Raw genomic sequence first — 27,671 nt, forward strand, 5'->3', positions numbered from 1 at the left:
CAAATATACATGTTTAAGTTTATACAGCCGATAGTACTTCAAGGTTAAATAAGAACCGAAACCAAAACTTCTGATACTTGACCAAGATAATAATAAAAAAAAGTGATATATCAATTTCATTGAATATAATCAATATAGAACTTACATACACATATAGTATTTTGCAATAAAAATAAGTATGAAATATTACGAACAAAAGCCGCGACAAAGCAACACCGGCATATTGGCGGCAACGTGGTCGCGTAAATCTATACATATAAAATATCTTCTAATTCAAAACAAATGATATATTGCAATTATAAAATGATAGCAAATTGGCAATAAACAATTAAAAGAACTAATGAGAAATTGTCCAATTTTAATATTGTATCAATATATAAATGAAACTAAATCTTGTAATTAAATCTACTAACTGAATCTCGTAATTAAATCTACTAATTAAATCTTGTAACTAAATATCGTAATAATTATGATCGTATAATTGTAATCTTGTAAAATATATTTGTCATATGATTTCTCTAAATTTATTTAAATAAATACGCTAAATTGTATTCAGAAAGTTGAAAATATTTGCATAACGTCGATATTGCAACTATTAAGTCTTTATAAACTAACGTTTAGGAAGTCTGTAATTTCAGCAAAAAATATTAATGAAGTGTTGAATTAATTATAAAAAAATATCTTACGGTATACGACGAATTTAGAAAAAAAAATCGGCTACCGGATAATTTAATTAACACGCAATTAAATCGAAAACTGCAGACTCGATGTTGGAAAACACACAAAATATACGAACTTGACCTAACGAAACCAAATTATAAGTTGCTAAGACAGAAATTGAAATCCTAAATCTGTGCAGTACTGTAACAAGTAAAACATTTTTTGGACATTCTCTTATTTTTCTAGATTACTATAAGAATTGAATGCCATAGAAATTTACAAACGGTGGTTACGAAAGAACAATTCTAGTATGTATTTCTTGTTAAAGATACCATATAGACATTTATTTTATGATAATATAATCTTTTAAAAAATTTGTTCTTATTTGCATATATTGATACGTGAATGTAACTGCTCAATGCGCATGTCTCATATAAAAGCCAAAAGAATTATGGGTAATTTCTTGCTACTTTACCTTAAAAACATCGACATAAATATATGTTAAAAAAGGTATAGATATTCTATTCGTTCATGAAATTCACTATACCAATGAGACATTTTGATAACATAACCAATCATAAGAAACAAAATAATTAAAATTTTCTTTCGTTTCTGGTGAAATTATTGAATGAAAGAAGAGATAAAAATAGAACTAAAATACGTTCATTTTTAACAAACTTAACCTGTAAATAATTTGTATCATTTGTATATTAATAAGAATAAATTAGTAAAAAATGGGAAAACAAAAGAGACAAAGAAATAGACCCCATAAGCAGAATCCTACAGGACTTGTGTCTGTCAAGGATTTTAAAAGTGAAGAGATTGAAAATGTTACAAACGAAGATCGGGAACGTGCTCTACAGAGAGTATACGAAGAGGTTATCTTACATAAGATATTACTGCTCCATTTTTTAAATATATAAAATTAACTGTGAATTTATTAATGTTACAGATAAAGTCTGTTAATGTGGAGGAAAAATTATCCGGATTGCAAGCAATTGAATTGATGTCATGCAATTCAGCACTTGCTGTGCAGATTGCAAAGAGTGAAATTGCTAAATTAGTTGGTCCACTACTTGTCGATAATAATGTACTTGTAAGAGCTTGTAGTGCGAGTGCTTTAAGGTATATAGCAGATAATGGAAAAACAGAAGCACATATAAGTTTATTGAAAGATGATATTATGACTCCACTGTGTACTTTGTTGACACAAGTAAGTTTAAAAGAATGTTTATTTCTTTCTATTTTATTCTATTCTATAATATGAACTTTTTTTTATATAATTTGTAGTATTATACAAATTGGCAACCAAAAGTTGATCATAATGGGAAAGGCAAGACAACTGATGAAAAGGAAGCTTTTATCCAAGCAGTCACATTACTGTGGACGCTATGCGAACACAGTGAATTTGCTATAAAATGTTGTAACAAAGATGATATTGTTTCTATCCTGACAAAATTTTTTGATATAACTTCCTATGGCATAGAAATTGCAACAGTTACAATGCAATGTTTATTATCTTTATCAGAAAATAATCCTATTGCTGCTAGAAAGCTTCAGAGCTATGAAAATATGCTTATTCAACTGTTAAACTCAGAAATAAAGGATACTACTATTTCTGAAGTAGTGTGTTTTAAAACTGCCCTAAGCGGTTTATTGATTAATCTGACTAATTATACGGAAAATAATTCTATAATTGTAGTATGCGAAGTGATAAGTGTACTTTCTAATACACTTTCTATTGATTGTAAACAGTTATTATCCAATTTGACTTCAATTTTACCTCATGAAAAAAATGCTTTTTCAAGCAGTGCAAAGAAAAAGGTACAAGAAAACCGAAGGATTTTTGGTGCACAGCAACAAGCACTAGAGATTTTAGCCAACTTATGTTCAGAAGACCAAGAAAATGAGAATGAATCTGATTTGGAAGATTCAGATTGTGAGACTGGAGGTATAGATGATGTTTGTATGGATAATAAATTGTATAAAATCTTCTCTCTCCCACTAGAAGTAGTGGAAGTATTTAATACTTGTAACATAGTAAGTAAAGTATGGGATAAAACTAGATTTGTGGATAAAGATACAATAGAAATATTACAACAAAATAATGAAGGAAAGGACATCTTAAAACAAGTTCATAAACTAAAATGTACAGCTTATTTATGTTTAAATAACTTGATGTCAAGTTTAGAAGTCGATGTACTTGGTGGTATGGAAAATATATATAGGTACAATACCCAAAATTTAATAACAAACAATAGCCAAATTGTTAGAATAAAATTATTTAATTTATGCTCTTTTTAAGATTAGAATGTGGATGGACATTGGAACAGTTGTCTTCAAAGATACAAGTCCAAACGATATTGAACTATTGGAATCTGCTACAGCAGCTATGAGAGCAGCTATTCAAAGGCTATCAAAAGAAAAAGCAAACATTTTTAATCGGTTAACACTGGCTGACGTTCAACCAATGATAAACGGAGAGCGTCAATGTCCAAATACGAACGTCCGCGTGAATTTGATACGAACATTAGGTACTTTAGCTTTGATTTTAATGAATAATGATACTCCTGATGCTCACGAGTTAATTAAGGTAAGATCAATAGATTTCTATTGGGCTAAACAATAAATGATCTCTTACATTAATATTTTTTCAGCACGTGTCTACGTTTTTATTAGACATTTGTAAGACGGAGTTGTCGGCTTGGATCATGGCAGAATCCTTAGATACAATAATGGATATATATGCAGAAGACGATAGCGATCAGTTAGCAAGTGAAATTAAATTAGTAGAAAAATTACACGTCCTGGCACCACTTTTTAAGAACAAGGTGTGATTCTGCTTTCAACTTGAATATTTAAAACAATATAATTCACGCATTCTGAATTCGTGGTTATAATTATATTTTATTTATAGATGAGACAACAAAGGGAAAATTTAGGAGACAATGTTGCAATAGTGTCTACAGTGAATACAAATATCATGAGGTTCATAAGGTACAAAGAAAAAAGAATCCGAGATCTTTAGAAGCCTTTTTGTTTTGTTTTCTTTTTTTTTATACATTAACATTGTTTTGTAAATTATATATACTAGTACATTAATGTACTAAATTAATACTTACAATTTGTAACAATAAAAGCTTTCTTTATCTCGAACCAACCAGTGATTAAATTTCATCGTCCTTGAGAAAAATCAATCATACAAATAGAGGCAAAAAATTCTGAATCCTTTTAAATAAAATTATCAACATGCGTTCCTCGTAGAAAAGGAATAGCACAGACCTAGTATAGTTTTCAGACTTTATTCCACATCAATAAATAACAAAACTGTTAAATAAACAAGAAATAGCTAGATCACATAATTTATCAAAGCTTCTTCTCTGTAGTAGTAAGGCTCCAAATATGTGTAACCTTTTGAAGTATCTCGAAGAATAACATATTCCGTTCAAGAAACATTGCAAAAATAATCCTGTCGTATAGCTGTCTAGAAACCAGATTTCATGTGACAATTACACCTAAGACATACCTAAAGATACTTCAAACAGTCAGAAAATATTTTAAAGCATTAAATAAAGGCACATGTGTACACAATGTTTATACAGTCTTTGAAGATATATATCGACTAAGATCAACAGAGATACATATTCTTCTGTTTAATTTAGAGACCGAAAAGATTGCACAATTCCCTACAAGAATTTATCGTTCAAAATACAAACTTTAAAACGACTTCCCTCTGGTCGGTTCGAGGTTCCTTCTAGTTTCATTTGAAGTTATGGTAGGTTGAGAATCGTTCCGAGTCAAAGCACTGTGCCTTCTGGGTTTTGGAATCGGATTCACATCTTCAAGAATCTCCGGTTTTTGTCTTATGGGCTCAGAAATGTGAAGCTCAATAACTTTTACTGGCTCTCTAGGCGCTATTGTAGGAACAGGTGAGCCGTTTAGTCTCACCACGTGAATGTCTTTCTGCTCCCTCGGCAATTCTTTAAACTCTATCTTAATTGCACCTTTGTCATTCTCGTCATCCACCATATTTTGGAAGAAATGCCTACGGTTCTCCTGGATCGAGTGTCTCACATTTTCCTGCAAATTATTCCTTTCACCCGACGAGTCCTCAGAAGCATTTTTCGTTTCTAATGCCTTTATTTGTTTTTCGATTTTCTCTATCTCATCTTTCACAGAGAAACTGCTGCTTCTAGACAACGAACTAGAAGAACTCTTCCTTCGCAGACAGACATTATCTAACTCTGACAATGAATTCACTTGGTCAATGTCTTTAATTATTTCTATATTTTCTTGAGAAGCTCTGCGATACTCAATTTGAATTTCTTCCCCATCCTTCTTAACAGGTTTCTTAAAGTCTTCTTTCTGAGGAATCTTTTGATCCTCTGAAGTCGGGCTTTTTCGTTCTGCTATCTCTATTTCTACAACATCTTTTGGTTCTTTCTCAGTGCAAGTGTTCTCTTTATTTAGTATCTCTGTATTAATTTCCACAACTTCTGTCGAACTATTTTTTGTTGCAGCTTCTTCGGATAGTTGTGCGCCTTTCGGAATCGACACTTCCGATTTTTCTTTCACTTCGCTAAGTTCCTCGTCTAAATCCTTACTTTTTTTTGTCAGATCATCTATGTTTTCAGCAGCCCTCGCTATGTCCATCGGTTCCACTATCTGTAGTTCTATGTTAACCTCTTCAGGAACCTTCTACAAAACATGCAACGAAAGATAAGGATTTTAATAATGTTCTAATTAATTCTTCTCTAAATGATTCCCTTCTTTGGAAGATTTACTGGCTTACTTCGTTTGTTTCCAAATTCTCTGGTCGCCGTGGTGGTTGCGGCGCTCTTCGTTTTTTACGACCGTGCGTGCTCATCGTACTTCCGACAGAAACGCAGCTGTTTATCGAAAGATTCGACTTTCTAACCGCATCCTGGGAATATCTTTTAAACATGTAATCCCCGGGTACATTCTCATTCTCGTCGCAAATCGTTACATCGCCCGATCGACTCGCTTCCTCCTCTGAATCCAAAGTATTCGCGTTCATCCTTTGTGACGACCTGTTACCGAATCTTCGCCTAACAAAATTAAATATATTTAATGTAATAAATCATTTTCATCGGTTCAATAATTATAATGTAATATAGTATTAGATTTATACTCTTACAAAGGGGGAACAGGTGTTCTTTCCTGCACTTTTTCGCGGAGAGTCACACTTCCGTTTTCCCTTGGACTTTCGTTCTCGAAATTTAACGCTGGTAATTTGTCTGTCGGCTTTGGACTTGTCTGACCAAACCTACGCCCAAAAATTTGATTAATATGTATGCTAATGTCAGGTAGTCAATTTTTATCAATATCAATCACATATCCTGAAATTATTCCGAATTAAGAATTTAAAAAGTGAGACAATAATTACTTCTTCCACCCAATAAAGACTGATTAAATTTTACCAAAGTTCTATCGGTTATAGAATATTCCTGATAAATATACAACATTTTAACTTCATTCAACTTCGACCAGTTATTAATTACAAATAATGGCTATCACAAAGCGGAATAGTTTTTATCTTTGAAGCCGATAGAACTTCCTCGTTTCTGTTCATTTAGTTAATTCATACATATAATAAATATAAAATTTAGCTCAAAGGAAGTTTCTACAAAAAACAATGAAATTTAAAAGCATATTAAAAATAGTATATGATAACGTAAAACATGTTCACCTTCGAGCTGGTGGTTTCGGTGTGAGATCACCCATAATGGATGTGGTGGTTTCCTGCGGACTCCCGTCATAGAGTCTCGCAGGATCACCGTTAACAGTCAAGCTCGAACTGTATCTCGATGAGGAATTATCTAAAGTGTATTTTCTTCTTCTGGCTAAAGTACCAAGAGCTTCATCGAATTCCTGCTGATCTCTTGTCGGTACACGCTGCGGTACAGGTATCGGTTTGATACATGGTTCTCTTTTATAAGTGGATGAAACTGTTAAAAACCGAGTATTAAAATTAGGAAAGTATATTTTAAACAAAAATAGAAATAATATTTCATTGAAATTACAATGACAATCTTGTATAAACTTCCTAAGACACTATAGTACCATTCATGAAGTAGTTTTTTAGAAACTTGTTATGGTTTAACGCTTTTATTACAGCATTTTAATTTATAATTTGTTAATTTTATTTTGCATTTTCTTCTTTAATGATATGAGTTTTGATAGCAACCTGTGGTAATCGTGGACCTCTTTTCCTGAGCTTCCAACTTGTCGTCTTTTCGCTTGCCAAATAGCCCGTTCCTGAAAGCAAACAATGCAGACTAATGTAATGAAATAAACAGATTTACAACAAATTTACAACAAATTTAGTACTCGCGGCGCGTATCGTACTTTATATTCAAACGTATTAAGAGATCTATGTCACATTTCTATGCTGTAACGAGATGAGACTTTTCACGTTATTATGCTCTTAAGGGGGTGTCCTAAATTAGAATGTTCTAACACAGCTTCTTTTTGTGATTTTTTTTTTTAGAAGGGAAAGAAAAAAATGAAGTTATTGAATTTTGAGGTATGGTATTATATATATTTAACGAATACAAAAAAATTTTTTTAAAGTAAAAACAGGGCAGAAAATAGTGTGAAATTAAAAATTTTGGTGGGTTTAAAGAAGAAATGTTTTATAAAAAGAAAAAATAAACTTTAAGGTGCTACAATAATTATTTAAATAAACTTTTTGACAAACTTTTTTAGTTCATCGAGAAGAAAAATATATAACAATTTAATTCTTTTTTGGTTTTTTGTTTCGGTCAAGAATTACGAGGTGGATCTTCCCCGCCGATTGAAAACTGCAGCCCATGAAATAGGCTTAGAAATCTGTTATAATTTCTATTTTTACTTTAAAAAATTTTTGTTGTATTCGTTAAATATATATAAAACCATATGTCAAAATTCAATAACTTCATCTCTTTCTTTTCCTTCTAAAAATTATCACAAAAGACGCTGTTTTAGAACATTCTAATTCAGGACACCTCCTTAAACTACACATTTCGCAATTACTCTCAATTAAAAATTTCAAAACTGAGACCGCAATTATCCTTTTCGCTTAATAAGGATGGATTAAATTTAACGAAGATCTACCAGTTATAGCAATTTTTCCTCCATTTACCTCCATATAATTTCGATTACATATTAGCTACCAGGAAGTTGGACAGTTTCTAATCTCTGCTAATATTCTCATACTTAACAAACAACGTTGATAACAAGATTTTCAATGAAAAAAAAAACGTCGACAAATTATTTTAATATTTAGATTAATCTTATAACATCCTGATTTGCTTTTGTATCTACTTCCTCAGAAGATAGATTTCTTCACTAATAACTATCATTACTATATATTATGAATCACAATTTCTACGATCTCTAATTACAAATCCTCGTTCTGACATCCGTGAACCAATTTCGCAATAAATATATTTGTACAATAATCGCAATCAAACTAGTACAAGGATAGTTATGAAGTAAGGCATAAAATAGACTAGCATCATCAGCTTGTCAATCAACGTCTCGAGTCCACGACGAATAGTAAACTATCGAGTTAAAGCGTTGTCATAAGTATAATGAGCTGACGTCAAGAATATCATTTTCTTATTTTATTCAACGCTGAGAATATCAGTGTCGTAAGTGTTAAGAGGTGTGTACATTCACTACGACGATGACGAACAACAAATTTAAGCGCCGTTTCTTGATCTTTTCTTCTTCTACTTCCTGTGTCTATAACAGCAACGTCATATCATTTAGCGATTTCAACACTCAGGTATTGCAACTATAAACTGAAAATCATAGTATTGTAAGTGAATGTTTTGAAAATTCGAATTCAGTCATTCGTTCTCTATGCTTTGTTTCTTCGCTAAGATAAACTCTCAGAAAGACTCATTCATGGTCAAAGAAACGCTTCAGCAACTTTGGTATGACAGATTACGAAAGTCGACGGATAAGATTTTCTTTCTGTTCCTATATCTAGAGAATGACAGGAATTTCTGTTTATTAAATAGTAACGTTCAATTCGAATGAATAAGAACTTAATCGATATAGATTTATATGAGACTGTGTATAAATGTATTATATATAAAAGAATAAACCATTTTTCTGAAACTTCGAATATTCCTTGTATTTGACTCCAGCATGAAACCACAAGAATTGACAACATTAATATAAATCAACTTTTCTCGTTAATTAAAAAGAGAAGGAAATGAGTGTATCTATTAAAGCGAAAGGTATTGAAACTTTGAAGATCCCAATGTTAATGATCAACAACGCTGATATTTAAAATTTCAGCTGATTTTAACCGGCAATCAGACCGCAACTCTTTCTTTCTAATGAAAATAGGAGGAGGCATCGCTTCGCAAATTAAAGCCGGATTTTTATTCAAAATATTCCATGCATCCAAGCGAATAAACCTATAAAGAAAAGCATTGAATGTATCGAAGGAAAAATTAATATGCCATTGGAAGAAAGTAGAAAAATCGATATTATAGTTGACAGCGTTTCATTACTTGAGCATAATTACTGATGCCTGTCCGCTAAATGATTAATAGCTTATGTACAAAAGCTGATCCATGCCACTATCTATGTTTCTGTGGGTCACCAGTAGACTATCCTTCGGATGATTTATAGGTTTTATAAGGCATCTTCTCTCGACCTTTTCATGGAGATAAATTGACCAAATATCGATATGTAATATCCAATATGTGTGTTTAACGACGTTCCAACTTTATTTAGAAAATTATGTCGGTTGTTTGCTTTTGAATGAAACGGAAGTTGTGATCAAAAATGATGCATGTTAATTTTAATTCTTCGATGATGAACTGAGCTCCATTTTGCTCTTCTGATAATAAACAAATTCTAATCAGCATTTAAAAATATGACAATTTTGGTCTTTTAGTGGCATAAGCTTTTTGATTTTGAATTTTCAGGAAGAAAAATTTCCGAATGAATTTTCTCACATACGATATTTATAGGAATAACTCGATCTCCTTCTGGAAAAGAAATTTATATCTAAATATATTTCAAATTAATTTTAACAAGCGTACTAATCTTTCTTTAGGCTGTAGCCTGGGAATAAAATTAGATTAGATCAAGATACAGATTAATAAAGTCCAGAAAAAGCACACTAGATCGATATCTAATGCTGTAGTGGATTCCATAAAAGTGAAATTAAGATAATAACGCTGGGTAATATTGGCTTAATTTAAGAAAAATTGCAGGAGATCGATGGCCTCGATAGGCCACTGAATTTTCCACGCGATGTCGTAAACTACATTATACATAAAACGCGTAAGAAAAATTGAACTTTCTATTCCTTGATATCAAGCTTTAAAATAAATTTGCACTTCAAAGTTCAACGTACTATTATTTTAAGCTTCAGTTAGATTATCCTGCATCTGATAAAAGTAACAAGTCATTGATACGTATTTATAACACTGATACTGAAATAATATTAATTACATCTATCAAAGGGTCTTCCTTTGGAAAATTTCATTTCATCTAAACTGGCTATATAAATCTCTAAATTATAAAATCACTGTATAATTAGCCATACTTCCTTTGTGATAATTTAGATAAAATTGCTTTGTTAATTAAACTTGACATTTCAGTTTCCACGAACTATAAAGAGAAATTATAAACACTCGTAAAGACTAGAGAATGTTTTTCAAGCAAAGGAAAGCTGTTGTGAACGAGGAAAAACTTAATGAACAATTTGCGAGCATGAAATTACGCAGGAAATGTGCGTCGATTGTAGCCTCAAATAGAAATTGTAAAGACCTTTTGGACGGGAAACAACCTGACGTGGATTGTCTAGTCTACTACGTTAGATTCCTTCTTATTTATGTTCTTTGGATGACAGCCAAATGCAGATATTTAACCGCATACGATTCACGCGTGCATTTCGTTTGCGATGCTAAGTTCAAGTTCAATAAACTTCTGGCCGAACCTTTTCCAATTTATATCTGAACTAAACGCAATATTTCAAAAGTAGAGTTCTAATAAATAACGCAGGATCGTTGAAATTCTACTGGAATTTTCTTTTTTGACGAGTCCACTTCATTAAAAATCTGCAACATATGATGCAACTTTCGAATTAAACAGATATCTCGCCATATATAAAATGATATTATATGTAATGTCTAGAAATAGAATCTTATTATTAGGAAAGAGTTACCAGTGTTAGTTCTATCTTTGCATCACTTTTCTCTTCCAAAAGTTCATTCTATTCTATGTCTTCCATATAAATGCAGATTTTTTATATTTTATTAACAATTAATTTTGTTAGTTTATTCTTAGAAACGAAAGTAACTTACCTGAAAGACCACCTGGATCATTTTGAGCTTCCATGAATTTCAAAAATAAAGGTTCAAGCACGACAATGATACAACATTGTTTGTTTCAAATAATAGCAGATTATTCTTCAGCTATTCTTTTCAAGATATGATAAAGAAATATGAAGAAGAGAATAGCCAGATATTTCTAGTGTTTCAAGCAAAGAATTTCTTAAGCATGCTATGATAGAAGTAAAACGTAACAGTACCATGTGCCTTTGATGGAGAAGCTATTCGACCTTTTCTTCCTGCTTCTACCAAATGTCCAGAACTTGTGTTTGGAGTCCTTGGTCTTCCCATCGCGATAAAAGTAAGGCTGCGCATTGGTGATGTCATCGCTGAACGGATTCAAATGTTCCGGATAATCGTGGATGGAAATGCTAGGACGTCTCGATTGCGACATGATTCACCGCGTTTCCCTTTGCAGGCTTTCGGGTTTTGTCTCGATTGATAGCGTGAAATTGTCGCGACGTCGCAACGGGATTCACCGATTTCTTGTCATCCTCTCGTTCGCGACTTCGTTCGCCTAAAAATATGAGACAAACCTGGTTATTTTTATTTGAACGCCGTGTGCACTTCTACAAGACTGAAATTGAGATACTGTACGAATAAAATCACGATTTTATTTCTCTGGTACAATGAGCATTTTTGGGGAACAATTTGTATGAAGTAAAGAAAAATAGGGAAATGAAAGAGATAATAGTGGCCAATTTCAATCACTTTAAAATATTTGTCAGTGGAATGTGAAGTGAAATAAAAAACACGAATGACACGAATAAATTAAAAAAAAAAATAGAAAGGACAATAGTGAGCATTTTAGTTACTTGAAACATTTTAGATGAATTACGAATGGAGATCAAGGGGAATTAAGATGGTAGAAAAACAGATAAATGTTCCAGAACGGATCTTAATTATCAGAATGTTTGTGTTTTTCAGATAAAACCAATCGAGATGATAAAAAGTTGACTAAGAGTGAATAATATTCTTCTGAGAAAGTCAATGATCTTATCAAGCAATCTCTGTCAGAATAGGTGGTAACTGCATTAGTATATTAAATGATACAGTTATAATTATGGAGAGAGTAACTGTCAAACAGCGGGAGCAATTTAATCTAGTAACAGCACCGAAAACATCGCGCATCGTGAATAAAGTCCAGATTTATTTTTAACATATTACGCAGACCTGATTCCGGGAATATGTATAAACGGCCACAGTAAGTTGAACTTATTTTACGCAAACTTCCATTACGCATCGATTTATCAACGATTGAATTCTCATTATTCTTCAGAATAAAAGTATCCATAATTCTTTGAAGAGTGATGTTTTCTTCACGACTATTCTTGATTATTTGAAGGAAATTATCGAACCTGCTCTTCCTATTATTCATTTTATGAGGTTCTAGTAAAAGTATCTTCCTTTTTCTATAGTTCATCTGGAAAGATTATTGCATAAAGATTATCATTCTTTATATCAAAGAAATCTTCGCTTCCTCGCGGCCTTCATTTAAAATACCTTAGAAGGAAATTTGTATTTTTATTTATCTTGTTATATAAACATCTTCTATCTTGACACCATTGCTCTGTTATCACTGTATTATCTACTGAAAATAACAAATTCCAGCATGCTACCAAGTAAAATGTGAATTCAATGGATTTCGATGCTGAACAGAAAAAGGCAACCTGAGGAGACCAAGACATCTGTCAACGAAGATAGATAAGAGGGAAATGATTTAGAGACCGAGTTGCTTGGGCATGCCAATTGTCGATTTAAATCGAACCAATTGACCATTATTGAGTAGTAATGGTTACAGAACCAAGTCCTGGGTTAATTACTATTGAACTGGGATATCCACACATCTGTCGTTTATTCGGTTAACAGAAGGAAAAACAAGATTTGTAATGCTAAAAAGAATTAACATCTGTTTGGATTTATTAAAGTATACCACTAAAGGAATTAGAATATGAAGTTAGTTTCAATGGAGAATAGGAATTTTTTAAAACGTTAAAAGTGTGTTATGCTATTATGGAATACGTTTACCTAAAAAATTCATTACATTTATACTTATGCATTCTGAAAATATAGTAAAACACGAGCCACCGATGATCAGCGTAGCGTTATACGCGTTAAAAACAAAAGAGAAACGCAAATGAACTTATTACTTGGTCTAATGCTATTTATGTGGCAGAATAAATAAGCATTTCGCTCTATGAAAGTTTCTCTATTCGAGCGATCATACATTCTTATTAATTTGGACGATGTACAGCATCTGTTACGTTAACCCAGTTAACCAGCCGTCTAATCCTACATTACGAAAATAGAGAATGTACTAAAGTTTACGTAATCCGCGTTGCCCGATGATGCATCTTAATTACCACAGGAGAGCATAATTTCCTTATTCGCGTGTTTTTCCTTTACTTTGCGTCGAATTACATGACTTACTATCCTGGGATCGTTTGTTCTTCGCTTATGTCGACGAAACGATATCCCTAGCTTTCCCATTCTGTGAATTTAATGGCGTGAGAAATAAAAGAACTTTCGAAAAGAAAGGTAGGAAACAGATGTTGAAACAACATTGGAAACATCACTCAAAGACAACTAACGAGTTGCGAAGCCTTAAGTCTTCTTTCGTTTCTGCGACTGTCATTTAAATTGAACTTTTTCTACTATACTGTTTTTCTACTTTACTAATCAAATAGATAGACTACGGATGTTTGTGCACTTACGAAAAATTAAATATGTAAAAATATTTATACAAAATGCAAGTACGTAGTATACGTAAGTACGTAAAATATCCAAAGTAAAGCGTTCAGTGTAATACTTGGTGGATAGAACAAATTTCTATATATAGCTTCCATTTGTTTAGTTATATTCATAGCAACATCAAAATGCATAAACATCCGTGGTCTAATAATAATACATACTGTAACAAAATAAGCCAAATTTTCTCCAGTCCTAAAATGTTCCAACTTTTTTCAGAAATATCGGAAGATAGTCATTCGTCTATCCGTACGACCTAAAATTTTACTTCTTCAGCGAATCGAGATATTCTCTAAATAAATAAATGAATTGAATTAAATAAAATTTCTTTAATAGAACCAGAGGAGTTCGTAGAAAAAGAAACATAAATAAATGAATTAAAGTATGATAGACATATTGTATAAAGAGATACAATCATATTTCATTTGCAGTCTGGTTACCTTCTTGGCATGGAATAAAAACTTTTCCATCATGAATAATCATTCGGTTCATACGGTTTCCCAAGCAGAGGCAGACCTGCATCGCAAATCTCGAGTAATATCGGCAAGGAACGATTTCAGAAGAAGATACGGGATAAATATCACGTGAATACTCACGAACAACGACTAACGAACGCAATTAGTTCAATTAGCTCATTGCAGTCGCTGTTCATTTCTGATCTGGAGCTCGTTGATGGACTTGCGTCAGAAACGTGGTCAAACAATCTCCAACGAAGAATTATGGCATTCACTTTCAAGTAATCTGAATTTATTGCAACCTGTTGTTTTAATTTAAATACAAATTAACGGTGCAAGTGTAAGATTAATAAAGATTCTCCAGTCAAATGTTGAACTCTTTTTGAACTGTGACACAATAACGGTTTCTCTGTTTTCATAGACAATTTTTTTTCATACATATAATACTAATTGCACCGAAGGCCGGTGCAGTTTGCTAATTGAACAAACTGTTTCACACCAGAGAATGACTATGATGAAACACAGAAAATGTTTTCATTTTTTAAACAGCCTTACTAATAGCCGATAAATGGTATAAATGTAAATGTTCCTTCTCTGATATATATTGTTTCAGAATTTGAATTTATTATATTTATAATTTAGAAATTTACGACCTATAGATTTAAGATTTCGAAGTCTCGAGTTTGTAAATGCTGGATTTGAAAGTATAGCAAAGCTATAAGTATAGTGTTTTTAATTTTAAGGTACAATGTATCTAAAAACAAATATCAATTATAAAATATCAGGGATATATTTTGTCATATGTGATATGTTTCATTATTTATCGATTTCTTGTTTATCGTAATATGCGTACCACACGTGGATGCTGTCATGTCGATATTCACAAGTATCACACACAGAAGCAGCCGCGACAACATTTGAACGTTGTATATGTATAGTTAATTATTTGCCTTCATTATCACTTGAAGAAACAGTATTGATATCGTTGAAATCATCAATCTATTTTTAGCTTTAAGAAAAGCTTATTTACCTTGTCAGGTCTAACAAGCTATTCTTAAAATATAAACAGCAAGAAAAATGACAAGAGTCACTGCAGAAAATATCTTTAAATAATTTAAATTTTTCTCAACTCCAAAACTCTCAATTTAAAACCTATAAAGGTTTCTTTTCTTTTGTATTCTTCTAATAAACCTAAACATTGAGTTTCCAAATCTCTAGATTCTAAATTATTCAAAATATGTGATTTCCAAGATTCCCAGCCCTAAATTTTCTGCAAGTCTGAGACTTACAAATCCCAATATTTTTAATTCTAAAGATACATCGAGCACTTTAAACTCTTCAAGCTTATGTAATACACAAAAGAAACCATGGACGATCTTACACAGTCAGTTCATTTGCACCTTCACGCATTATCTACGACTCAAATGCCACCGGTACAAAAATATCATGCACTTCCTAGTAAGAAACTCGCGGAACATCTCCTTGTAGGCGAATTAGCAACTCCATTTTCTTTACTGCTTACAGCGTACAGTATCTATCAACAGAAAAAAATACTAAAACCCAACCAAGAGAATCTTAAATATATGAAATAAGAAAATTCTGAAGAATCAACGTAACTTCATGAATTTTTCAGATTGTAACATTTTCAAATCAAAATATTCCACTGATTCAAAAGTGGACAATAATTTCAGAATCGTACACAGAGATGGAAAATAATTGCAGAACCATTCTTAATTTATCTCGTTAACTCATTTACTGTATTTACTAGAACATATGACTCTTTATCATTGTATATGACTTTTTCACCAAAAGTAATAATAACTTGCAATCATGAAAAATCTAAAAAATAAAAATACAATTTATATCATACAGGGTTTCCTTTCTTCAATCATACTCGAAAGATATAAACTTTCATGAATATTCACAGTCTGACGATGACTATTCTAACGTGCAGCCCAATACATTATTTAACTGTTTGATAAATTTTGTTAAAAAGAGAAAAATCCAACTATCACGTACGTCAATAGCGAACGCGTTAAGGAATGAAACGTAAAAAAAGAGGAAAAGAGATCGGTTTTGGAGGATTTTGTGGTATCACAGAAGAGGAGACGGTACTCTGACTTTCTCCCAGCAGCACAGACACTATAAAATTCAGCCAAGTATTTTTGGAATCTCGGGCGATCGGTCGAAACCATTTAATAAATGGTACACCTAAAGAGAACTGTGCTTCTCAAAATTTTAAATTGCTCTGAGGCATGAAACAATCTTTTTCTTTCAAATTCAATCATGCTGAATATTATTAGTAATACCGATATAAGAAACGGCACGTTATATTACTCATGAAACTTAATGACTAGTATAAATATAGTGGGCTAACTACGGTCGAGATTTATCGATCAGAATTTCAGCTTCGCGTGTCACGTAACTGGAACAGCGTTTTGTCAATGTCTGATCGTACACTGATTCCATGTAAATTTCTGAGGTGTACAGAAGGTATTTCTACCGAATGCGTTCTGCTTTCATAATAAATCCTATCCAGATCCACGTGAATTACACTGAAATAGATAATTTTATAAAATGAACTTCATAAAAAGGCAATCTTAAATTAAACAGATCCCTTCTTTTATAAACCTAAATAATCTAAGAAATAATTGGAGATACAAGAAAAATATAGAAATATATCTCCTTCCCGAGAAAATATATTTCTATATTAGTTTTAATAATTGAAAAGCTAATCAGATAGAAACAAATACAAAAGGTCCACTAACAAAACTAGAGTAAAATGTCCATTGAATAACTTGATCTAGAAGAATCAAAGAATTTGATACATTTGAAATTCCAACAAAAATAATTTTATATCTTGTATCCTTAAGAAGTCTGTATACATATAAAGACAATATAGAACTATCAAAATGAGCGAACTTACAAGTAATGGAAGTAACGCTGGTCATTCGAATTAAATTTTGATTAGATTTTCAATATTACAAGAAATAACTGCGAATGTAGATGCAAACGTGAGATTGAGCGTAAAGAGCAATGTGAAGAATGTGAGAGCGTAAGATGAGTTAGCGTTAAGATTCGATGTAAATTAGTCACAAATTAACTTGACTTTGTCCAAGTTGCCCTTCCGGTTAAAACGGGGGAACTCTTGAAATGATCGCGAATTAAACTGTCAGATACGGCCATTAGTAGATCTAGAAAAAGCATCTCCATTTTAAATCGCCACAAACGAATCGCGAAACGTACAATACTACCATTTCCACAGCTCGCTATCGCGAAAATCTAACCACCAGAGGAAGCTTGCACTCTCTAAAGAAAATTCATCAGATCGTTCCACCGTTTTTCTTTTCTATATCTTTCGTCGCTAATTTCTGTTACAAATTATAGCTCACAGCTGTAGCTTTTAAGATCTGAGATTATTTCTTCGAGAGCCGAAAGAATCTTTACATAGGTGTTCGCAGTAAATGTATTAATCTATTTTTATTATCTTTATATGATATATAAAATGATTATATAATCGAGGAATACAGAGATAACAGAGCTCTGAATAAGAAAGTAAAAAAAATAATTGAGCAGTTTTTTAGAAAAATTGCTCATAAGGTGAAATTGTTGAGATATTCTAAAATTCGAAATTCTTCTAATCTATACTAAATAGAAAGCTCGGTTAATGGTAGATTTGTCCTGTCTGTAGCTCTCCTCATAGCGTAAAATTATTATAGAAGAATCTTAACATTTTATGATAACATTTCAATACGCTTATACATACAACACATTAACTTGACTCAAGCATTTTTTATCATTTATCATTTAAAAATACTTCGATGTTACAATATCAATATCGCGAAAATAATTCTGTAGAATCTGATCGAAAAGCCTTTCACTGAAAAAGGATATAAATCTACGTCATATCTTTTAACAAGTTATCTAAATCAACACAGAGAAGCTACATAAATACGAAGAAAGGGCCTTGAACATTTTTAAAAGAAAAAATTTATCTCCATGTCATACGAAATGAAGCTTCTGTTCGAAACCTTGAATGCTCTTTCGCATTTTCACTGACTCTAAAATCGAGTCACGTGGCCTTGCCCATTTACGAATGCATGCTGCTACTGGAATCGATAAAATACGTTTTTTAGAAGATTGTTTGGACATTCTAAGCCTTGTTCACGACCTCCTTCGAACAGATCTATTAGGTTCCTATTTTTACACGCGAACAAGGTCCTCATTTTCCAAGGAATCAAACTTCTAACGTTCTTGAAATAAATTGAGTTCTCTCCATATTATTTTTCTTTAGGTGCATTCGAATTTCTTAATCTCTTCCACACAACCATTTCGTTCTTTGCCTAAAAATGAAGATAGTATTAGCATCTCACAATGTTACATAATAATTTTAGAAAATTGAATACACGGAATTGATGATAGAGAATAGAATGGTTTTATAGTATCAAACATTTCATAGGAGGAAAAAGAAAGTAAACGTTAATAGTTGAGAATCTCTGGCATCCGTGACTCGAGCTCATGGCACCGGTTGCCACGAAATACTGCAAGGAACACGTTTAAGGATAGCCCGTAGATTTTACGATTCCACCTTCCAAGTAATGCACGGAAGTACCAATCGATACTTGCATAATTACTGACAAACACGAACAAGTACTATAAAACTGGTGAAAAAGGAAAGAAAAATTATATCTGGATCGTCTTTCGAGGAATAAGTTGTCGTTCAGTGAATCGCGATATTTAGCGCAGAATCATTTTCAAGTAAGAAAGATACACCGTTCAGGTGGAAAAATTGCTCACAATTTGAAAATTGTCTTTAGCGCCAAATAGTCAATTGATTTGCACTGATTTGTATGATATTTATAATGCATAAGAAAGATAATCCTCGGAAATACAAAGATTAAGAAAAATTGAAAGATAATTAATTAATTTTTCTAATGTTTATAACGTTACGAGACTTGTATTAATTTTTTATAATGAGCTATTATAATTTATATAATTACTGTAAATAATTCAGTACTTTTTGTTATATACTTAGACCTCTGTTGTAAATCCTTTTTCTATTTTACGTGATTCTCGCTATATCTATTTGTAAAAATAAAAATAATGTCGTAGACTTTCTGAAAGATATGTGCGATTATGTATGAAAGATAATTTTTTAAAAGTCATCGTTTTTGTGTAATTAAAAAAAAAGCGGCTAAAATTAATAACGTCTTGCTTCATATTATATTACATAGTACTTTATTTTTCCAGTCATTCATTGAATAATCTTCTGCCATGCTATATTGTGCGATTGTTTTAAGGTTAGCTTTCAATATTTTCCAAAGTTTATATGATTGCCGTACAGATAACCTGTACAAATGAAAATTAGAACAATTTAGAACACTATACGGGTTACCTAAATAAGAATTTTATATTTTTATACGCATATCTTTTAAATCTTAAATTAATAATATCACATTGATGGGTAAATTTTGAAATAAAATAAAAACTAGAACTAAAACGCACATTTACGAATATATAAACATCAAATAAAAGAATTAATTTAAATTTTCAACTCGTAATACCGACCAAAGATTAAACTAAAAAACAAATGCTAAAAAGGAAGTAAAAAATGTTTAGTTATTACCACAATCGAGTTTTAAGCGTTTATGTTATATGCGCTTCCGGTTGACAGCGGTAATCGCAAAAAATACAGCAATAATCATCAAGATAAAAATAACGCTTACCGAGCGGTGTTTGCGCGCGAGCCAATCGAACATAATGTCAGAAATCGATCGCTCGAACGAAAAAGGTTGTAAGATCAACGGAACCCGAAATCTGGCCAGCTAAATTACATACGTCATGTAGGTCAGTGAATTGTAACTCGAAATAATCGTGCATAAGTTACACGTTATGCTATAGTGGTCACGTATTATGCATGCATAACGAAAAAAAAAGAAAGAAAGAAAAGAAAAAAGGCGGTTAAGACGTCGTATATCTTTGTCTACTTAAAACCTTCAAACATCAACCTTGTAATATTCGTGCCTAATAAAAATTCGTTGATTGTTACTATTATTATTTTATTTATTATTTATTAACCCATTATAAGTAGATTACGGATTTTTATGCATTTATAAGAAATTTAAAATTGCAAAAATGCACATAATATCCAAAATAGATACAGTATTCATTGTAATATGCAGTACTTTATTTATTACAGGTACGATAGCTATTATAATGTTATAATATTCAGCATTTCTATTAAAATCTCATTTATTTAATTAAGTTTATGAAAATATTAATTTTTACAAAAATAGGTAGTCTAGTTATAGAAAGACAAAACACAATCATTGCTGAAATACATAAATCTTCTTGCGTACTTTATAATTTCGTCATGATTGTTCAAAAGTTTTTTCTATTATCTTTATGATATTCGATATCGTCTACAGATTCGAAGCGTGAAGATTTACATACCGAGATTAAAGAGCGACGCCATGATAAGCGTTTTTATCGCGAAACGTATCCACTTGGAGAAATACATATGTCGTGACACATCAACGCAACAATCAAATCCTTTACGCTAGCTGCGCTTCATTGATTCGTTGAATTTCTTCTTGTCTTTACACTATCGCTATATACATGTATATTAATATTAATTTTGCTTTAACTTCGACTTACTTACATTCGATAACATTTAAGAAAGAATGAATGAATAAGTACGAACTGTCACACTGAACACGAGTCTTTATTGCGATTAAAAACAATTCGATCGAACTATCGATCGTAACGCAGCGCGCAAGTAACGGTTCGATCATCGATACTTGTTTCTTGAATTTTTACACACAATAAAAAATTCCTTTGAATAACAATATCTCAAAAGATGTAACAATTATTATACGATACTTAAAACATGATCATAGTTGAAGGACTTACGTAAGTAGGTTTAGGTGGCGAGGTGTTGAAGTGAGACAGGTGTTCTTAGTTTCGACTCAGTTGGTCCAGGTTCTATATGAAATTAATACACCCTGTTTTAGGCACTGATTTGGGCAACTAAAATGAGAGTACACACAAATAGCACCACAGCGTGGAACACAATTCACAAGCAACATAAAACCGTCATATCACGTTAGAGTTCGCCGGGCGACTGTGGCGAACTGCAACGCGGTCGGAGTTGTTCGACAAACTTCGCGCACTTTCGAACCGCGCGGCAAACTTCGCGCCTTTCCGCGTATTCTGCATTTACACGCGTGATTGGTCAACACATTCGCGCCTAATTTAAACGTAAACAATGCAAAGACAGTAATTGTATTAATTTGCATTTTCTAATTTTACTAATTTACAATTTTACTAATTTTAATATTATATTTCGGACTAGTCTAAACACTATATATGTATGATGTATGGCATTTCATATAGTCCTTCAATAATAAAAAGAAACTTAATTGAATAATGTAGATTTTATAAAATTGAAATTTTTCCTTTAATTTCTGCTATTGTTTAAGAAATACATTGCTTCATATGATAAATCATTGTAATAATAAATACGCAAGCTGACTAATGCTAATTGAATGCATGTATTACTATTACAGGCTTACTGTTTACGTAGGCGTTAATGGAACGTGCATAGAAAGTCGTAGGAGAAAAAATGCGGTACGTAGATAAAACTCATTCTAAAGTTCCTACCTTTTTTGGAGAAATTGCTTTACTAATGCAATAAGATTTCCTTATATCAGTCACTGATTAATTTCAAATTACTTAATGAGTTATTTTAACAAAACTGATATGCAATTATAGCAATATAACAAGAACTTTTTAAAATTCACGTCCTTGTTTCTTTATATGCATTTCCTTTAATCAAGCGACTGCATTATTTAGAAAATATGTAAACTACTTTTAAATGAAATTTCAACTGAGAATCTAGTTTATTATAGCAGCGGTTTCGTTCACAATTGCAATGTTAACATTGATAGCACAGAAGCCAAGGATCGAGCTAATCTTTCTCAGTCATCGGTTATCGCGTCGATGAATAGGAAAAAAGGAAAGTATACTAACGCAAATAAATATGATATCGCGTTTCGCTGGACGACCAGCGTATGTATTTTCATCAATGCCGATAACGTAACATCTCTGATTCTACGTAATAAAAAGATTGCATCGCTAATAATAAAAAGGCAAATAAGAAAATGTACGTTGTAAGAGAGAAGAAGCTGTTTGCAGCCAGCAACAACAGCATAAAATATTTCAAAACCTTCCATCTTTTTTTGCCGGCGAGGACTTATTACAACGCTCAACAAGACAATAATAATGTTCTGTCACCATTACCTTTAATAGCAGATTTACTCTGGGCAAAGGAGTAATAAAGATATACATCTCAAACAACGTTCTTTGTCCTATCATAATTTAAAGGATAGAGGAAACACTAGCTCTTGTACTCTACCTCGATTGAATTCTCCACGGATGATATCGAATCAATGTGATAAGATACACTTTATCAAAAAGCAGTTTGCTTTTGACGCAATATTTACGATGACCCGATTGCAGATAAATAATAGCATGTCGCGAAAAATGAGATAGGTTGATTTTTATCGTACTAGAATCGTCCATTAAAAAGCTGGAGTATCTATAAAGTAATTTTTATATTAGAATCGTTCGGATATAATCTTATTCTTAATTTGATAATAAAGCAAATATTAAAGAATATGATCGTACTTTTTAATATAGTAGGACAGATAATAGACGCAAGATGCAACCGTGAATCTGTTGAAACCATTCGGACTCTATTATAGTATAATTCGTGCATTGTACGTGCGAATAATGAAGACGCCTTTCAACAGCAACCGACCAAATGAAACCGTCGATTGAAAGTAATTATCAAATGATCCCGATGCGGAATGATATAGAAAGTTCATTGTACAGGAACCTTTTATCATCTAACAGGCCAATCGACCTAATAACGTGACTCGAATAACCAATTGATAATCGTAATATATGTTATTTATTTGTCAACTGTTTCGTATCTTATAGAGAGGAACATTATTATAAATTTACATGTAAATTTATATTTCCTTCTTTTTTTTAAATTAATAATTTAGTAGATTGTTAAAAGGCGTCTTGGTATATTTTCTATCTCGTTGACACATATAGCGAATGTTTTTGATGCATCCTAGTTGAAATCGAATTACAATGTGTCATGATCCATCTTAATAGAACAATTCGCGATGCGACCTATTTACATTGTCTTAGCTCAAGTACACGCAGCTGCGCTAAACTGCAATTTCTATTGTTGCTTACACATCGAAAGATACCATAGTAACTGAAAAAACAAAAAAAAAAAAATGTTGCAAAAGAAAAAATATAACATATTAATGGCTAATTACAAACAGAATTATTTATTGCGAGCTTTAAACTTTTGAAGAAAGAAAAAATTCGATAATAGTAATCGATCAACAAAATTGTAAGACCTTCTTCTTTAATAACGGACATTTTCTTTACAAAAAAGCTTATTTTTTTATATGGTAATTGAATAATTATATTAAATAACGTGCCTTAATAAGTACCAACACTTGGATAAATTTTAATGGATGCATGAAACACGATGATATCGGTCGTGGTAATTGTTATGTAACACCGGTAGAAATTGACACTCAACTCGTGTATGCATGAATACGTGACTGTGTCGACGCATGAACGACTGGCTATGCAAATTTAACTGCAGGAAGATCCGTTTGTTAAATGTTCCGAAGGTCTTACGTTAACCTACGCAAATTTTTTAATCTCCATGGCATGAACATCTAAAAAAGACGCAACTTTTGTGTAACAATTCTAATTTCAAATTAAAGTAATAAATATTTGTTTTTATAATTGTTATACTATGTATAGTTTATGTTTATTTATTTTGAATCTTTCTTTTTTTACTTACCTTATATTAAAACTCAAAATGATGAACTTTTCTAAAATAATTGCCTTTGACATAATTTAAAATTTTTAATTCGAAGTTAAGTATAAAATCTACCTGTAGATGTCACTGTAGTTTGGTACCGAACCTCATAAAATAAGAAATCATTAACATATTTGCTAAAAACATTAAAAAATTTGGTAAAATCTATAATATTTCAATTATTGCTTAATGTTAAAAAAATCATCAAAATCATTTCAACCTACTAGTTAGCTAAGTCAAAATAGTTCTTAAGAGAATTCTATATTCCATCGTATCTTCAAGAAACACTCGCTAGGGGAAACCGTTCATCTATTGAGTCAAAAAGTATTATGATGAAAGAGAAGAAAAGGTCTCATTTTGTGAGACAGACAGAGTTATGTATATGTAAAGTATGTCTATATGTTTTCTAGGGATATTTTCTAGGAATTTGTAGGTGAGTACTAAATTAGATGGGGGTAGTTATAAAATTCCGGCCGTCCTACGTTAATGTTAATTTTCGCCAAAGTTCATCTACATTATTGGTCGATACTTTAATTACAGTCAGCGACGGTATCCACACTCAAAAAATAGAAGCAAATTTACAAATCTTCAAATGAGAAACATTTGAATACTCATTTGTGCGAGCCAGTCAGATGATGGAAACAATATAGTGTCAAAGTAACCTGTTGAATAATAAAAGCTAAAAATGCTAAAATGCTAAAATGCTAAAAGCTAAGCTAAAAATGCTTAAGTTTACATACGTATAATTTTTGAATTACTAGATTCCTAAAATTAAGACTTGCATTTTCAGATTCTGCGCATTGAAAACTATTAAATAGCAATAAAAAAAGCAATCATTCTGTGTCCATTAAGACTAACTTTAACGTTTAATTTTGAACGTTAACCTTATACATATTTGTACACGAATAATTTTATTCTAATATTTTGAGAATATTATTTTAACAATTTCGCAAAGATGGAGAACTGGATAAACGAAAATTTATCAGAAATTTTAGATTTCCCAGTACCAAAGGAGATGGCCGAGTAAGAAAATTATAACAAAATAAAGTGATATTTGCTTGATGTGTATAATGGTAATATTGACATATTTTTTTCAGATTCCTAATGAAAATAGAAAACGAAAGGGATTTGGATGATTACTTGCAATCTTTTTTAGATTATACTAATGGAAAGCACAGGCAATTTATTTCAGATTTCAAAAAACGACAAGGTTTATATTTGTATCATTCATGTAAATTATTGAATTATTGAATGCCTTGATCATTTCGGAACATTATTTCAGCTTCAAGCAAAGATCAAGCCAAATATAAGAAAGAAAATGATATGAATAATGGAAAGAAAAAGCAAAATGAAAAAAAGAAAGGAAAAGTGAAAGGAAAAGAGACCAAAGAAAATAAACAGGTATATGTCAACAATATCATTTGAAGTTTTTATTCCAGATTTATAATGCTACATTAATACTACATGTTACTTATTTAGGTGCAAGAAACTATAAAGGTAGATAAAGTGGAAAGAAAGAAAACTAAATTTGTCAATATATATTCTCAAGATGGCAAAGAGAGAGAAATTTTATTAAAAGGTATTTTATTCATTAAGAAATTATTAACTACTAAGGGACTATAATATTGAAATTGACATAAAAATATTTTATTAGGTAGATACAAATGTAATTGCGAAGCAAAAAGACATGCATTGATTAGTAACTGCCTCAATTGTGGTAGAATAGTCTGTGCTCAAGAAGGAGCTGGTCCTTGCTTTTTCTGCGAAGAACTTGTATGTTCTCAGAAAGAGCTAACTATTCTTTCTAGTAATACTAAACAAGCTGATCAGTTATACAATAAATTGATGAACCAAAAAACTAACAAAAATCTGGAAGAATCAATAAAGCAAAGAGACAGACTTCTCGAATATGATCGTGATGGGTATGCATTATATGTAATCCTGTATAATTTTTTCATGCAAGAATAAGGATATAGCTGTACTAATTTACAGCATACAATACACGAAAGTAATTGATGATGAATGTGACTATTATCAATCAAACAATACATGGTTAACAGAGAAGCAACGAGAAAAGTTACAGAAGTTGGAAGAAGAAATGCATGAAAGGAAGCATATGTCTCATTTAAAAAGAAAAATCTATGCAACTATTGATTTCACAGGAAGAGAAATAACTGAAGAGAAACAAACTGAGGATTTTGAAGAATTCAATGAAGAACATTTGCAAGATATATCTGAATCATTCAGTGAAATAGAAAATAGTAATAGTTGCCCAAATATAGAATTTACTCGCCCCAAGGTAAAAATATTGTTTTAACAAATAATTAAATATATTCGTATCGTTGTTATATGAAAGAAACATAATGTTGAATTCTAATTGTACAGTATGTGGAATCACATGAATTGGAACTACGAACATCAAGAATGAACATTTCTTCTAACATACGAAATATTATTCAAGACAAAGAGTATTTAGAAATGTCTGATTCTGGCTTATGTTTGAGCATGCACCAACCTTATGCATCTTTATTAGTGGCTGGAATAAAAGTGTAAGTTTATAATATTTTAAACAGATTAATTCCAATATGAATATTTATATAAGAAAATTATATAATTCTATAAGAATACCTAACACTTTATTACTATTATAGTCATGAAGGTCGTACATGGTACTCATCACATAGAGGAAGATTATGGATTGCTGCAGCATCTAAAATACCATCTAAGGAGGAAATTTCAACTGTAGAACAATATTACCGTGTTTTAAAAAATGGTTAGTATAAATTAGATTTATGAATAAAAAGTAAAATTTCACCATAATTATATTGTAGTTTATAGATTATCGCAAATTACGTTGATGTTTTACAGAAAAAATAATGTTTCCTGAAGTTTATTCAACTGGTTGTCTATTAGGATGTGTAACAGTTACTAATGTTTTACCACAAGAAGAATATAGGAAATTGTACCCAGATGGAGAAAGTGATAGTCCTTATGTTTTTATATGCGAAAATTTTGTTGCATTGCCAATTAAATTTCCGATACAAGGAAAACATAAAATTTGTAAGTATTTGTTCATTTTTAGTGGTGCACTTTTTATTCAAAATAATTCTTATGATTCTTATTATAATTTATAGATAAATTGGACCAGAAAATCCATCATGCTGCTTTAAAGATGCTAGATAAATGTACAAAAAATATACGTTAAATATACAAAGTAGTCTGTTATTGTTCCAGATGTAGCTCTTTTTTAAAGAATTCCTTTGCTTCACTACTTTTGCACTTCGCTTCCAACTTCAATCCCTTTATTATTATGTTATTTCTTCTTTTTCTTTTCTTCTGTACCTTCAGAACCTTTTTTATTTTATCTATCATTTATTTTATCTATCATTATCTATCATTATCACCATATCATTTTTATTTCTCTTTTTCTTATTTCTCCTCTCTTTTCATCGAAAATTACCTAAATTTTCTTCTACATTTCTACTAGCCTTTGCTTCATTCTACATCTATTATTGTTAGAGACAAGCA

At 31.4% G+C, this 27,671-nt stretch overlaps 3 protein-coding genes and 1 long non-coding RNA gene across 5 annotated transcripts; 3 read left to right on the plus strand and 1 right to left on the minus strand.

Annotated features, from left to right (window-relative positions):
- Positions 1–1,098: 1,098 nt before the first annotated feature.
- Positions 1,099–3,816, plus strand: LOC126923239 (HEAT repeat-containing protein 3). Its single transcript, XM_050736532.1, has 6 exons — positions 1,099–1,538; positions 1,613–1,873; positions 1,951–2,888; positions 2,971–3,253; positions 3,318–3,491; positions 3,578–3,816. The coding sequence occupies exons 1-6, from the start codon at positions 1,395–1,397 to the stop codon at positions 3,686–3,688; spliced, it is 1,911 nt and encodes a 636-aa protein (XP_050592489.1). The 5' UTR covers positions 1,099–1,394; the 3' UTR covers positions 3,689–3,816.
- LOC126923238 (uncharacterized) lies at positions 3,681–21,376 on the minus strand. The gene is made up of 7 exons (XM_050736531.1): positions 21,140–21,376; positions 11,225–11,541; positions 6,869–6,939; positions 6,371–6,629; positions 5,819–5,947; positions 5,453–5,729; positions 3,681–5,358 (listed from the first exon to the last, which is right to left on the minus strand). The coding sequence occupies exons 2-7, from the start codon at positions 11,416–11,418 to the stop codon at positions 4,378–4,380; spliced, it is 1,911 nt and encodes a 636-aa protein (XP_050592488.1). The 5' UTR covers positions 11,419–11,541; positions 21,140–21,376; the 3' UTR covers positions 3,681–4,377.
- Positions 12,000–14,596, plus strand: LOC126923264 (uncharacterized). Its single transcript, XR_007713096.1, has 2 exons — positions 12,000–12,228; positions 12,636–14,596. It is a non-coding gene; the product is annotated as an uncharacterized LOC126923264 (long non-coding RNA).
- A 3,201-nt stretch (positions 21,377–24,577) lies between the features above and the next one.
- On the plus strand, positions 24,578–27,369 carry LOC126923242 (activating signal cointegrator 1). Of its 2 annotated transcripts, XM_050736536.1 has the most exons (10): positions 24,578–25,166; positions 25,241–25,353; positions 25,426–25,544; positions 25,623–25,722; positions 25,798–26,065; positions 26,136–26,442; positions 26,529–26,692; positions 26,795–26,916; positions 27,012–27,203; positions 27,278–27,369. In XM_050736536.1, exons 1-10 carry the CDS (start codon positions 25,099–25,101, stop codon positions 27,346–27,348), a joined length of 1,524 nt encoding a protein of 507 aa, XP_050592493.1. In that variant the 5' UTR covers positions 24,578–25,098; the 3' UTR covers positions 27,349–27,369. The 2 variants fall into 2 exon arrangements, with proteins under 2 accessions (XP_050592493.1, XP_050592495.1); XM_050736538.1 differs by lacking the exon at positions 27,278–27,369 and having other exon boundaries at positions 26,982–27,202.
- Positions 27,370–27,671: the final 302 nt, after the last annotated feature.

Source organism: Bombus affinis, chromosome 13, assembly GCF_024516045.1.
Source record: "Bombus affinis isolate iyBomAffi1 chromosome 13, iyBomAffi1.2, whole genome shotgun sequence".
Lineage (NCBI taxonomy): Eukaryota > Metazoa > Arthropoda > Insecta > Hymenoptera > Apidae > Bombus > Bombus affinis.

Excerpts from the sequence above, each read along its gene's own strand:
- LOC126923239 (XM_050736532.1), top strand. The coding sequence starts at position 1,395 with ATGGGAAAACAAAAGAGACAAAGAAATAGACCCCATAAGCAGAATCCT. Across the intron at positions 2,889-2,970 it reads GGTATGGAAAATATATATAG|AATGTGGATGGACATTGGAA; the intron begins GTACAATACCCA and ends TTTTAAGATTAG. Across the intron at positions 3,254-3,317 it reads ATGCTCACGAGTTAATTAAG|CACGTGTCTACGTTTTTATT; the intron begins GTAAGATCAATA and ends ATATTTTTTCAG.
- LOC126923238 (XM_050736531.1), bottom strand. The coding sequence starts at position 11,418 with ATGTCGCAATCGAGACGTCCTAGCATTTCCATCCACGATTATCCGGAA. Across the intron at positions 6,630-6,868 it reads GAGGTCCACGATTACCACAG|TTTCATCCACTTATAAAAGA; the intron begins GTTGCTATCAAA and ends GGTTTTTAACAG. Across the intron at positions 5,359-5,452 it reads AGAATTTGGAAACAAACGAA|AAGGTTCCTGAAGAGGTTAA; the intron begins GTAAGCCAGTAA and ends CATGTTTTGTAG.
- LOC126923242 (XM_050736536.1), top strand. The coding sequence starts at position 25,099 with ATGGAGAACTGGATAAACGAAAATTTATCAGAAATTTTAGATTTCCCA. Across the intron at positions 25,167-25,240 it reads GTACCAAAGGAGATGGCCGA|ATTCCTAATGAAAATAGAAA; the intron begins GTAAGAAAATTA and ends TATTTTTTTCAG. Across the intron at positions 27,204-27,277 it reads ACAAGGAAAACATAAAATTT|ATAAATTGGACCAGAAAATC; the intron begins GTAAGTATTTGT and ends TATAATTTATAG.